Consider the following 13,794-nt stretch of genomic DNA (forward strand, 5'->3'; position numbering starts at 1 on the left):
TTGCAAGATGACAAAAGAATGTCAAATCTCAATTGTTTTGATTAAAATTTTCAAAGATATTAATGCAAAGTGAACATAATCCAAGGGTTGGATTTTTCCCTTGGAGATAGGAAACAGAAGACAAGTCTGTCTGTGTGTCTGAAATCCGTCTCCAATGGGAAGCTGACTGAAGACTGAATTTTTTGGTGCCACGCTGGCAGGTTTGAAGGCTCGGGGAAGGGTTTGGAGGTCCACACCATGCGGGAAGCTCGAAAGTGTTAGCTGTGTGGACTGGTGTAGGTCGAGGGCCGGGTAGGGAACCTCCTTTTGCAGAACTCCTGGGCCCTTCAGAGGCAACCCCCAAAGGTCAACTCCCCAGCTTTAACCCTCCCCGTACCCTCTTAAATCCGGCTCTTGACACCCCCATCCCCACCCCCCACACCCCTCTTGAGACTCCTGACCCTGAACTCAAATTGGATCCTCAGTGTGGTGAGGCTGCCTGTAATCCCAACAGTTACCAGAGCTCCCACCTGTGCTCATGGGACTACAGAGCTGCTGGCCAATCCAATTGGCTGACAGCTCTCAGGCAGGACATCCTCCCAAGATAGGGGCGGATGTCTCATCTAAAAACAGTTAACACTTCTCCCAGTGTTAAATTGCTGCAGGGCAGCTGAAAGGATCGTGGGCCGGCTCCCCACTGACTCGTTAGCCTGGTAGGGGGTGGTTAGCCAGTGGGAGCCACGTGCTCTGTAAAATCCAGCCGAATCGGCTTTCAATACTCCGGGGGGGGGAGCCCTTAATTAATATGGAGATGGATATCCTGCCCGATTAAAGCTAGTGGGGGCAGGAATGGAGGTGGGTTTCGGACACCCCAGGCAGCCATCACCGAGGCTGCCAGTTGTTCTGAGGGTGAAAGTTCATGCCAAAGTCTGCCGCTGCACCACCAGGACCTGAGATGGCACAGGGGAGCTGGAGGCCTGGCACCCATGAGGAGGAGGAGGGAGGTCCTCTTCCCAGAGGATGGCAGGAGGCACCTTGTCATGCAGCAGTGTTCAGCATCATTGCCCAGCATCGGTAAAGAGGACATCTGTCACTTGGGTGATGCACCAGTTTGTAGCCATCTGTGAGATGCCACAGAAGCCCTCACGCATAGATGCCTGTGACTATATGCCTACAGAGCGGCAGTCACCTTCGGCACTAGTTCTCAGTCTTTTACAGATGTCTTCACCTGTGACGGTAGATCCTGTGCTCAGTGTAGATCCTCCTCTTTCTTCCCACTCAACTGCAAATGGGTGGGCCCTTTAAACCTTGAAAAGCATTTTTACTTATCTTTTTAAACTCTTCCCGCCTCCATGACTTGCCTCAGGCATGGTCTTCACCTCCATGCAATTTTCTGACACAGGCAGCTGCTCAACTCCAGCCCCCTCTGGGAAAATTCAAAAGTTACAGGAGATTGGACTTTTAACAAGCCTACAATGAGTTTAATGGCCTCATAGGTGCTGGCGAGTTCCAAGGCCCATGCTCTTCCTCGTCTTCGGGAGGATTGGGGAGGGCAGGAACAGAGGCAGGACTTCTGGCTGTGCAACGCCGCAGCCATTTTTTTTTTAAACCGGCCTGCCTCCGTTCTGGCCTGATAGGGACCAAGAAAATCTGACCCCACGTTTCAGTGGGCTTCAACTTGGTCTCACTCCTGGGATTCGCATCCTTAAAATTGTCCATGTGTTGAATGACTGGGACATGTGTTCGAGAGGTTCTGGAAAGTGTGTAGAGTGGCGCAATGGAATATTACCTAGACCTGCAAAAGAATTGGTTTAACTGCTAGCTTATATAAGCATTGTTACCTCATAAACCTCATTCCACTTTGGATTTAGATTTTCTTTGATAGTCTTGCTTTGGAACATCTGATTACCAATATAAAGAATGCCATATGGGTCAGATTTTCCTTTCACAAGTCCCTTCATAAACGTATCCTTCCACTGCAGATCCTGAGCTTCAATGAAGTGTATTCTCAAAAGCCCCTAATAAAAGAGCAAACATGAGTAGTGAAATATAAATAAAGATATAAATAAAGTTAAATAAAATCTACAACCCAGCACAATAATTACTGAGTTCTTTAAGAATGCTTACAAGTAAATAATTTCATTGAAGAGTTCAAAGAATAACAGCCATCATGTGAACCTTAATCACAGATACATACTTAGATTTTGTGTTTCAGGGAGGGGTCAAGAGATCAAGGAGAGTTATTGGCCGGAATTTTCCAGCCCTCAGCATGATCTTCTGGTCCCAGCAATGTAAATAGAGATCTCAATGACTTGCTAGCCCCACCATGGGAAAACCTACCGCATAGGGTGGGGGCTGGAAAACTACGGCCATCATGTCTGGTCAGTATTTGTGTCAAGAGTTTTGCATCAAATGATTCTCATGTTTTTTCTATTCCACCTTCCCCTTTTCTCTTCGGATAGTATGCTACAGTATATTTTCCCAGTCTTTATCAAAAATTAACCAGTGTTGTGCTGTTGTTATTGACCCTGATTTTCTCATCTATTCTTCACGTACCCTCTTTGAGGATGGTTCACTGAACAATATGTGAATCTTGGCTGAATGTTTGCTCTCTAACCCAAGGATGCCAAAGAAAAATGCCTGACTGAATAAGGTCAACTCAGCTCAAATCTAGGATCAAAATTCACACATTTGGCTCATACAAATCTCCAGGACCAAGCAAAAAGGTAAGAGTCATTCTAATGGGGCCACATGTATCTATTATTACTGTTACAATTAGACATTTATAAAACTGTTATGTTTTCGAACTGTTTAATTTAAGGTAAAATGGAATAGCGAAGTCATGGGACTGACTCAGGATTCTGCCTGATAACAAGACTGGGTGGTTTGGTGGTTAAAGGTTTTGGGAGGCGGGGGCGGTAGCATTTGTCTTACTGGCAACATGATGCAAGATGTTCACATCTGTAGACAATGGCAAGAGTATCTGTGTTGAATGTGGATAGACTGTTAGCCTTCAAGTCTTATAGGAAAGTGTCAGGAATATCAGATCTTTTACAGTTATACTTCAAATTGTCTATATAATGCCAAGATAGAATGGAGTTAGGTCTAGATGATAGCTAGTTAGCATTTCTACCTGGATACAAGGCCCGTGTGATTCACAATACCATGAAGATGGACTTTAAGAAGGAAACGTCAATAGAAAGCTATTATAATGTTAGGTTGCAGGTTTCCTTGACAGAGAGAGAGAGGGAGAGAGAGAGGGAGCCTGAAAGTTCGTGGGGATTTAATCAAGGCTGGAAGATTCACCTAGCTTTGGCTACAGGGAAGAATCTCTAGGGTAACCCTCACCCAGGCCATCAGGAGCAGAGAATAACTTTAGACTGGTTCTAGGAAAATAAGTGTCCACTAAGGAACAAAGTATAACCATGACAGGGGATTGTTGGCTGTGTTAAAAATCACGTGGGGGATCTTTTCTGTAATTTAAAATACAAGATGCCCAATAAATAGTGGCTAGTCAACATTGCTTTTAGTTTGTTTGCTACAATAAAAGTCTTAAAGCTAGAACTCATGTTGTGCGATCCTTTCAGTTGGTCACTGGAAATTCAAATATCTTTTTAAAAGTTATTGGTTTCTATGGGGATCATAACATTATAGATAACTTTTTTTCTTCCTGAGACACCAAGTATTGTGGTTTCAAGTCCCAATCCAGGACTTGTGCACACAAATCAAAGCTGACACTCCAGTGCAATGCTGAGAGAATGCTGCACTTTTGGAAGTGCCAAGGTTTAGAACCAAGGTTTGATGCCCTCGTATTTGGACGTAAAAGATCCCATAACACTATTTCAACAAAAAGCAAGGGAGTCAACCCAGCCAAGAAATCCCTTAAGAAATATTAGAAATACAGATTACTTGGTCATTATCCATTGCTGTTTGCAGGATCTTGTTGTGGACAAACTGGCTGCTGCATTTCCTACATTACAACAGTGACCATTTCAAAAGTACTTCATTGGCTTTAAAATGTCCTGTGGTTGTGAAAGGCAAAATGCAAGCTTTTCTATTCTGATGAGAGGTTCCAGGTATGTCATTGTAATCTCTCAAAGGCCCAAAACAATTGGCAACTGTCAGCTCTGTGATCTATTTCAACTCCTTCTATTACCTGGGTGAACTTGTATTATCCACTATTTCACATGAATATTTCAACCTAAGTGACCTTGATGGTCCAACTGAAGGGTACAAATTGCCTGGAGTATTGTGTACAGTGCTAGTCTCCTTGTTTAAAGAAAGATGTAAATGCATTAGGAGCAGTTCAGAGAAGGTTTACTAGGCTAATACCAGAAATGGGTAGGTTGTCTTATGGGGAGGCAATGGTGTAGAAGTATTGCCGCTGGATTAGTAATCCAGAGACCCAGGGTAATATTCTGGGAACCCAGGTTTGAATCAGATGTTGGAATTTGAATTTTTTGAAAATCTGGAATTAGAAGTCTAATGATGACCATGAAACCATTGGTCCCAAAAACCCATCTGGTTCACTAATGCCCTTTAGGGATAGAAATCTGCCATCCTTACCTGGCCTGGCCTACATGTGACTCCAGACCCACAGTAATGCGGTTAGCTCTTAAATGCCTTCTGAACAAGAGCAATTAGGGATGGGCAATAAATGCTGGCCTAGCCAGCAACGCCCACATCCCATGAATTAATTTTAAAAAAGGAAAGGCATGACAGGCTTGTATCAACTGGAATTTAGAAGAGTAAGAGGGAACTTAATTGAAACCTTTAAGATCCTGAGGGGTCTTGACAGGGTGGATGTGGAGAGGATATTTCCTCTTATGGGAGAATCTAGAACTAGGGGTCGCTGTTTAAAAATAAGGGGTCGCTCATTTAAGACAGAAATGAGGAGAAACTCCCTCCCTCAAGCAGAGTCTTTGAATATTTTTAAGGCGGAGCTAGATAGGTTCTTGATTAACAAGGGGGTGACAGGTTATCAGGGGTAGGCAGGAATGTGGGGTTGAGGTTGAGCCACGATCTTATTGAACGGCGGAGCAGGCTCGAAGGGCCGAGTGGCCTACTCCTAATTCGTATGTTCGTATGTATCTGGTTAGAGATTCATTGGACTCCTGGAGCAATTAAAAATTTCACACCCAAGGATGAATTCTTTTAACATTGCAATGCCTTCCACACAGAATCCGGAGTGCAGTAAGACACAAACTGCTTGGAGCTCACAGCTTATAAAAACGACTGATATTTTGTCATTATGCCACACTTCCAATGCTCTGCACCCCCACACTTCAGTTTAAGCAGTTAAAATTCATAAGCTTTCCTAGATGTTAACAGCATAGAAGACCATTTGGACAAAGTAACTTCACTGCTCTGCACACTCCCTCTTCCTTCAATCTTTTATACAAGTTCAGTCATCAGCTGCAGCATGTTTGTTAACAAGCTATGGTTATGTTATCAAATTCCCAAAGTTTTGAAAGCTCCAATTAAATCCCTCAATTTAAAATAAGTACAGGGTTTTACAGTTGTTCTCAAATTGTCAGAGCCTGGCCAGTCAGAGTTCTGAAGCTTACTTTTGGTACAGGGAAACGCAGTTCAGCCATCTGCACCTCATCGACCAGTGGTACTGTGATCCGATTGGGCAAAACCAGATAATTGGAGATGATATCAAGGATGATTGTATCTGACATGCCACTGAGGAAAAAAATGAAATCATGTTAAAGCCTGCCACCCAGAGACAAAATACATGTATTGCTCCATACATACATTAAAAAAATGTAAGGTCTGCATGCTTGGACTTCATAACGAGGGACAAATTCAAAACTATGAAGAGTCATCAACTTGAAATGTTAATTCTGTTTCTTCCTCCACACATGATGCCTGATCAGCTGGGTGTTTTCATTTCAGATTTCCAGCAGTATCATGCTTTCAACTTTTGCCTGAAACTCAACTTTCAAATTCCAGCCTGAACTGGCTAGTTTACTTCAAGTTCCTGTGACCAAACAGCAGTTGAATTCCAGGTGACCCTAAGCCACTGTCTACATAATAATTAGAATGTGCTTTTAAGGGATACAGCTCAATTTTATCAGTTTTATTGTACATTACATGGTAAAACACACCTGTCCCTATGAAACAGCCAAATTATTATTAGGATTTCTACAAGAGATCACTAATTACTGAAAAACTAATCTACTGTACATGACTACTATTATCCAATAAAAGTTTTGTTTGATACAACAGATTTAATACCTCAGACTAAATATAATCAGTTTAGCTTTTTAACTGAATACATCTGGCCACATAAAGATACATTTATTTAATTACTGAGCATACAAAATACAAGAACACAAGACTACAAGAACAGGCTCAATGCAGATTCTTCCCACTTCAAGATACAACTCCAAAAATCACTTAACTATTGTCAAAGGGGAAAAAAATACTTCTAAAGGCTGGGGGGATTGGGGGGTGGGGTGTAATCTCTTTAAATATTTAATTTCAAATTATATTTTATATCTAGTCATGACATAGATTCAAGATCTTGATATTAAAATACAGCTGACATAAATCCTACATATTTGATTTCTACTGGGTTGTTAATATACCCAATTTCAAAGGCCTTGCAGTAAATTAGTTTCGGAAAACCAAATGGTACACAATGAAGCACTAAAATACATCACAAGTGCTGCTCTATTCTGTAATCCTTCACATGTGGGATCCTGTAAAAGTCTCTCCTCCCCTTCCATCGCCATCCTATGCAGATTCAACCCTCTCTGCTTGAAAAGATACAATTACTGTAGAGCATGAAGCAAGAACCTTCTTCTTAGTTGCAAATGATGCTGCTCCATAATAATTTATATCTATATAGCGTCTTTAATGTAATGAAATGTCCCAAAGCGAGTCAAAGGAACATTATAAAACAAAATATGACACTGAGCCACACAAAGAGACATTAGGTCAGATGACCAAAAGCTTAGTCAAAGGTATAGGTTTTAAGGAGCGTCAAGAAATTAAAATATTTATTAACAAAAGAAAGGATTTCAAGCACATACATATGTCTACAAATTATTACTATAACAACTCCTAAAAGCCCCAATTAACCTGGCTCCCAGATACATCCTCTTTAAGGTAACAGTCCAAAAATAGATTTGATATTTTAAACAGATCCAGCAAACTAACACAATACAGTGGAATTCAAAATGGCTTTCTCCAGCTTTGGCAGGATTTTCCAGTCGGCGATTTGGGGGCTGGGCCCGCTCGCCAATGGGAAAATGACGCGGGATGAAGTCGGGAGGAACCCCCGACGTCATCCAGGTCCCTTAAATTTTTAGGAAGGCGGGCAGACAGCGAAATTAGCTGTCCTCCCACCAAACTGTCAATGGTCAATTGAGGCCTTTGACAGGCTAATTAAGATAATTAAATACCTGCCCGTCCAACCTTAAGGCTGGCAGGCAGGCCAGGAGCCCCAGCGGGCTTCTGATAATACATGAAACCTCATTCACTGGCAGGATGAGGGTTTCATGTCCGTTTTTAAAAAGTTTAATAAAGTTTATGTCCTTCTTATTAACATGTCCCCTCTCTTGTGACATTGTCACATGAGAGGACATGTTAATAATATTTTTATTTTTCTATTTTTGAAGTTTTGTGCACCGTCACTAATCTCCCTGAGACACCACTTAGTCTCAGGGAGCAGTGTGCTCTTTCGCGTGCATGCGCAAAAGAGTGCACTTTGACAGATGGGGAATCTCCTCCCCCACCGCCCCCCGCACAGGAAGCGCATAGTGCTTCCTGTCGGGCAGGCCAGGCCCGCCCACTCAAAATGGCGGTGGGGCCCGTTTCGGTGGTGGGGGTCGGCTGTCCGCCCACCGCCGAGCCGGTGGGACCCGCACGCCCACCAAGGGCAAAATTCTGCCCTTGGTTTCTGTAAACAGCAGGATTCACACCCTTCTGTTAGATCTTACAATGCCTTCTCCTGACACATAGCCTCATTCTCCTTTACAAAAACAGAATTACCTGGAAAAACTCAGCAGGTCTGGCAGCATCGGCGGAGAAGAAAAGAGTTGACGTTTCGAGTCCTCATGACCCTTCAAGTGTTCTGCTGAAGGGTCATGAGGACTCAAAACGTCAACTCTTTTCTTCTCCGCCGATGCTGCCAGACCTGCTGAGTTTTTCCAGGTAATTCTGTTTTTGTTTTGGATTTCCAGCATCCGCAGTAGTTTTTTGTTTTTATCTCATTCTCCTTTATATATGTGTCACCCTTTTTAATAAGTAAATTGAATTGTTTCCAAATCCCCCTTCATCTATCTAAAATTCCCTTTATACCTCACATGCTAAGACCCCTACCATGTTTATCATTAGCATATTAAAGACACTTCTACACCTTACTTCTTTTGATAACTTCAACTTGCAGTCTGCTTGGTTACAAAATGTAATTAAATCACACACACAGACAGAAAAACTCAACCCCCATAAACCTACTTTACAATAAACCAGAAAAATATTATGAAAATTATTATACTCTCATGACAGAGCCACGTAGGTCAGCAAGCACAGGGGTGAATCAGGAACGGGACTTGGTGCGAGTTAAGATGCGGACAGCAGAGTCTGGATGACCTCAAGTTTGTGGAGTGTAAAATGTGGGAGTCCAGTCAGGAGTGCTTTGGAAAATCAAGTCTCAAGGTAACGAACTCATGAATGAGGGTTTCAGCAACAAGTGAACTGAGTCATGGGCTTCCTGAATACAACTAAAAGTTAAAAACCAAATAAATAAAACAGTATAAACAGCAGATGAATTGGGAAAAGATTTGCATGAAGGTTGTAGAAACTATGCTAACTTTTTGAGGAGAGTCAGCTCAAAAAGTGAAGGATTTTTGCTGCTTCAGAACTGGGTGCACTAAAATAGATAAATGCTTCCATGGAATGAATGTGGTAATTCTTGCAGTTATACTGTCAGATAACACTGGAAGATCTCAAAATGCTTTACATAATGAATTACACTTTGGAGTGCACTGACTCAATGCTGATTGTATTTTCGATGTTGTCTTGGGTTTCGCTCTACATAAAAAAAAGGTCTCTTGATTTGACTCCTAAAAATATCAAGCACTCTAACTTCAAGATTGTGCCCTCTTGTTCCAGATTCTCCACAAGAGGAAATATGCTCTCTGTAACTATATCCTATTGAATTACTTAATCATTTTAAATACACAGAATAAATGACCCTCAACCCTTTAAACTTAGGAGAATAGAAGTTTAAGCAAATTCCCTTCACAATTTAACTCTTTGTTTTAGTATCCTTCTGGCGAATCTGCACTGTGAGCCTTTCACGGCTCATGCATCTTTCCTGAGGTTCAAAGCCCCAAACCGAACAAAGTGAAATATCACTTTCTTACTTTTAAATTCAGCTGAGTTAAAGGCTAGTATTCCATTAGCCTTTTTGGATAATTTTTTGTATCATTTTTGATTTATTCTTAGGATGTGGGCATCACTGCTAGGCCACCCCTAATTGTTCAAGAAAATGGTGGTGAGCACCTTCAACTGCTGCGTGTAGGGGTTTGGTTTTGAGTGATTTGTTAGTCCATTTCAGAGGCAGTTAAGAGTCAACCAGATTGCAGTGGATCAGTCACATACAGGCTACAGCAGATAAGAAAGACTGATTTCTTTCCTTCCCTACAGGGTAAACCGGGTGATCTTATACAACAAATGATGGTTTCATGGTTTTTTATTGCAGATTTATTTAATTAACTTAACTTAAATTCCCCCAGTTTTTGTGGTGGGATGTGAACTCATACCTCCAGATCATTATTCCAGGATAGCTGGACCCTTAACATTACCACTATGCTACCACATCCAATCCGTGCTGTACCTTTTAATAATATGTACATGGGAACCTAAATCCCTTTGCTTCTCCACAGCTTTTACTAAGAAAATGTTCCAGTTTGCCTTTCTCAGATCTGATAAAGGACACTGGATTGCATATAACCTGAGGGTGTGGCTACAACTGCTGATTCCTTATCTACATACTTTCTCTTGGTACATGTTGAAAAACTGGACATGCTACATTCTTGTTTCTGAAAGGATAGGTCCGAGATGGTAACAGTCAAAAAGCTGTAGGAGTGGGAGTTCTTAAGGCAGCTTGCCTTTTTCTTTTTGGCTCAAATAAGTTTTAAAATAAAGGAGTAACACCCCTCCATGTAAGGCTTTCTACTCTATATGCAGCCTATTTCATTTAGATAAGTGGGCGTGGATGAAAGGAATTTTATAGGATTATAGTAATACATAGGACTACTCAATTTGGCAGGTAAATTCCAAATCAAAAAATATACACACCTTCCCTCTCACACCCCCTTCCTCACTAAGTCTTCACCTGGCTTCCTTTTGAATTTGTTGCCATTATCAGGCACTCAATTCCATATTGCTTTTTGTGTAAAAATAAGTTACATTTCTTTGAATATTCTTCAAATATTCTGTCCCCTAGGATCAATCTAAAAACATTAAAAAGTACACCCGTCTATACAAGCTCTCAGTTTTAGAAAGATTTTTCAACATCTAACTAGTGGACTTAAAAGCTAGTGGACTCATTGGGCAGAATTTTCTGTCTGTTGGGCGGGTGGGCCCGACTCAATCTCTGGCGAGCGGGGAGCCGATCCCCGCCAGAGAAGCAGGCCCCGCCGCCATTTATGTGGGCGGGCCAATTAAGACCCGCCCAGCGTGACGTCCGGTGGGAAGCGCTATGCGCTTCCTGTGCAGGCAGGGGGGATTTCCCAAAAGCAAGAGGCTAGGTGCTGCCTCAGGGAGATCGCTTACACTTTTAAAAATATTAAAAATTTGAAAAAAAATTCTTTAACATGTCCCCCTCATGTGACAATGTCACATGAGATGGGACATGTTTATAATTAACATAATAACTTTAATAAAAATTTTAAATCCCTGCATGAAACCTCATCCCGTCGGTGGATGAGGTTTCATGTTTTTTTCTTTTTGCCGCCGGGGCTCCTGGCATGCCCGCCAACCTTAAGGTTGGACGGGCAGATCCTTTACTTGTTTAAATGATCCTGTCAATGACCTCAATTGGCCACTGACAGGTCAGCGGGCACACAGCTGATTTTGCTGCGAGCCGGCCTTCCTGAAAATTTGAATGGGCCATGATGACGTCAGGGGTTCCGTCCAACGTCATCCCGCGTCGGCGAGCAGGCCCCACCCCCTGCTCACCGACAGCAAAATTCTGCCCATTATTTTTAGCAGGAAGAAATAATAGAGGGCAATTTTCAACTGCTTCCTATTTTTGCCTGAAAATTTGGTAGCGAGTAGAGGAATATTGTGTGGAGGTGGGGGAACCTCGACTGTTCCTTGGAGGATCCAAAATCACCTGATGCAATTTTCAGGTGGGTATTATAGCTCTGCCAACCCAGTTTGACAGGACAAATGGACAGAGGCAGATCCGTCCACACACTTCCAAATCATACCAGGTGATAAGTAGCCTAAACAATCGGTCCTTCAGGAATCACCGGTGCCTGCTCCCCAAACAGTGCCACAGCCCACTCTGTCTTATCTTTTAAGGGGCCAGGAGGACAAGGAGTGCCATATATGGGAATAGATGGTTGCAGGCAACATTCCTAATTGATTATATAATTAGAATACAACTTTATTTTGCTGAAAAGATGGTAACAACTTGCATTTATACAGCACTTTTAAAATAGTAAAACATTTCAATGTGCTACACAGGAGCGATACAAAACAAAATTTGATACTGAGCCACATAAGGGATGATCAAAAGCATGGTCATGGGGGTAGTGTTTTAAAGGGGCATTGGAAAGAAGGAGAGCGAGGTAGAGAGGCAGGGAGGGGCTTCCATAGATTTGCGCCTCGGCAGTTGAAAATGGATGCTCTGAGGGGAGAAAAGAATGACGTGTTAGTAAAAAGAAAACAGACCGACATTGTTGACAAAGCAGACTGAAAATAAGTCTTTTGAAAATTAATTCATGGGTTGTGGGCACCACTGACAAGGCCAACATTTATTACTCATCCCTAATTTCCCTTGAGAAGGTGATGGATAGCCGCCTTCTTGAACCATTGCAGTCCTTATGGTGTCAGTACACCCAAGCTGCTCTTAGGTATGAATGGCAATATATTTCCAAGTCGGAATGGCATGCGACTTGGAGGGAACTTGCAGGCGATGGTATTTCGATGTATCCGTGGACAAAAGAGCTGAACTCCCGAGGTGAAGGCAAGAGTGACTGCTCTTGACATCAAGGCAGCATTTGACCGAGTGTGGCATCAAGGAGCCCTCACAAAACTGGAGTCAATGGGAAGCAGGGGAAAACTCTCCGCTGGTTGGAGTCATATCTAGCACAAAGGAAGGTGGTTGTGGTTGTTGGCGGTCAGTCATCTCAACTCCAGGACATCACTGCCAGATTTCTTCAGTGTAGTGTCCTAGGCCGAACCATCTTCAGCTGCTTCATCAATGACCTTCCTTCCAGCATAAGGTCAGAAGTGGAGATGTTCACTGATGATTGCACAATGTTCAGCACCATTCGTGACTCCTCAGATACTGAAGCAGTCCATGTCCAAATGCAGCAAAACCTGGACAATATCCAGGCCTGGGCTTACGAGTGGCAAGTAACATTCGCGCCATGCAAGTGTCAGGCAATGACCATCCCCGACAAGAGAGAATCCAACCATCGCCCCTTGATGTTCAATGGCATGACCATCACTATCAACATCCTAGGGGTTGCCACTGACCAGAAACTGAACTGGACTAGCCATATAAATACTGTGGCTACAAGAGCAAGTCAGAGGCTAGGAATCGTGGGATGGGTAACTCACCTCCTGGCTCCCCAAAGCCTGTCCACCATCACAAGGCACAAGTCAGGAGTGTGATGGAATACTCTCCACTTGCCTGGATGAGTGCAGCTCCCACAACACTCAACAAGCTGGACGCCATCCAGGACAAAACAGTCCACTTGATTGGCATCACATCCACAAACATTCAATCCCTCCACCACCGACGCACCTGTAGCAGCAATGTGTACCATCTACAAGATGCACTGCAGGAATTCAACAAGGCTTCTTCGACAGCACCTTCCAAATCCAGGACCACTACCACCTCGAAGGTCAACGGCAGCAGATAGATGGGAACACCACCACCTGGAAGTTCTCTCCAAGTCACTCACCATCCTGATTTGGAAATATATCACCATTCCTTCACTGTCGCTGGGTCAAAATCCTGGAACTCCCTCCTTAACAGCACTGTGGGTGTACCTACACCACATGGCTGCAGTAGTTCAAGAAGGCAGCTCACCACTACCTTCTCAAGGGCAACTAGGGATGGGCAATAAATGCTGGCCCAGCCAGAGAAGCCCACATCCCATAAATGAATAAAAAAAAACCAGCCACCCTTCATCAGTGCAATTTTCTTCCACACAATATTCCTTTGTTCGCTACCAAATTTTCAAGCAAAAAAGGGAAGCAGTTGAAAATCTGCCCTCTGCATCTCTTTCTGTTGCTAAAATGAATCTGCTTTTAAGTCCACTAGTTAGATGTTGAAAAATCTTTTGGTGAAGCATCAGTTTGTTCTTTTGTTAGGAACTAGAGATAGTTTTAAATAAGTTACATGCGTATTTGTGTGTGTGTGTGTGTGTATGTGTTAGGAATAAGCTATTGCTTTTAGTTTATTTTTTTATTTGTGTGTTAGAAAGGTCAAGCCTGGATTTTGATTTCACTTTAGAGTGGGGCCAGCAGGTCTGGAGCTTTGTTTGTATACCTGCATTTTAATGAGCTTTTATGATCCTTTAAGTGGAGCGCTGTGTTCCCAAGGGGGTTAGTGGT

The 13,794-nt window shown here is 42.8% G+C and overlaps 1 protein-coding gene across 4 annotated transcripts in view; it reads right to left on the reverse strand.

Moving 5' to 3' along the window:
* LOC144676966 (extended synaptotagmin-2-like) overlaps positions 1-13,794 on the reverse strand; it is a 237,409-nt gene that overhangs the window by 59,928 nt on the left and 163,687 nt on the right. For all 4 annotated transcript variants that reach the window (XM_078537256.1, XM_078537243.1, XM_078537236.1 and 1 more), the window contains exons 8-9: positions 5,547-5,667; positions 1,821-1,997 (exon numbers count right to left, since the gene is read on the reverse strand). In XM_078537256.1, the coding sequence (XP_078393382.1) occupies positions 1,821-1,997; positions 5,547-5,667 (298 nt within the window). The remainder of the gene's footprint in view (positions 1-1,820; positions 1,998-5,546; positions 5,668-13,794) is intronic.

Source organism: Cetorhinus maximus, chromosome 3, assembly GCF_964194155.1.
Source record: "Cetorhinus maximus chromosome 3, sCetMax3.hap1.1, whole genome shotgun sequence".
Taxonomy (NCBI): Eukaryota; Metazoa; Chordata; class Chondrichthyes; order Lamniformes; family Cetorhinidae; genus Cetorhinus; species Cetorhinus maximus.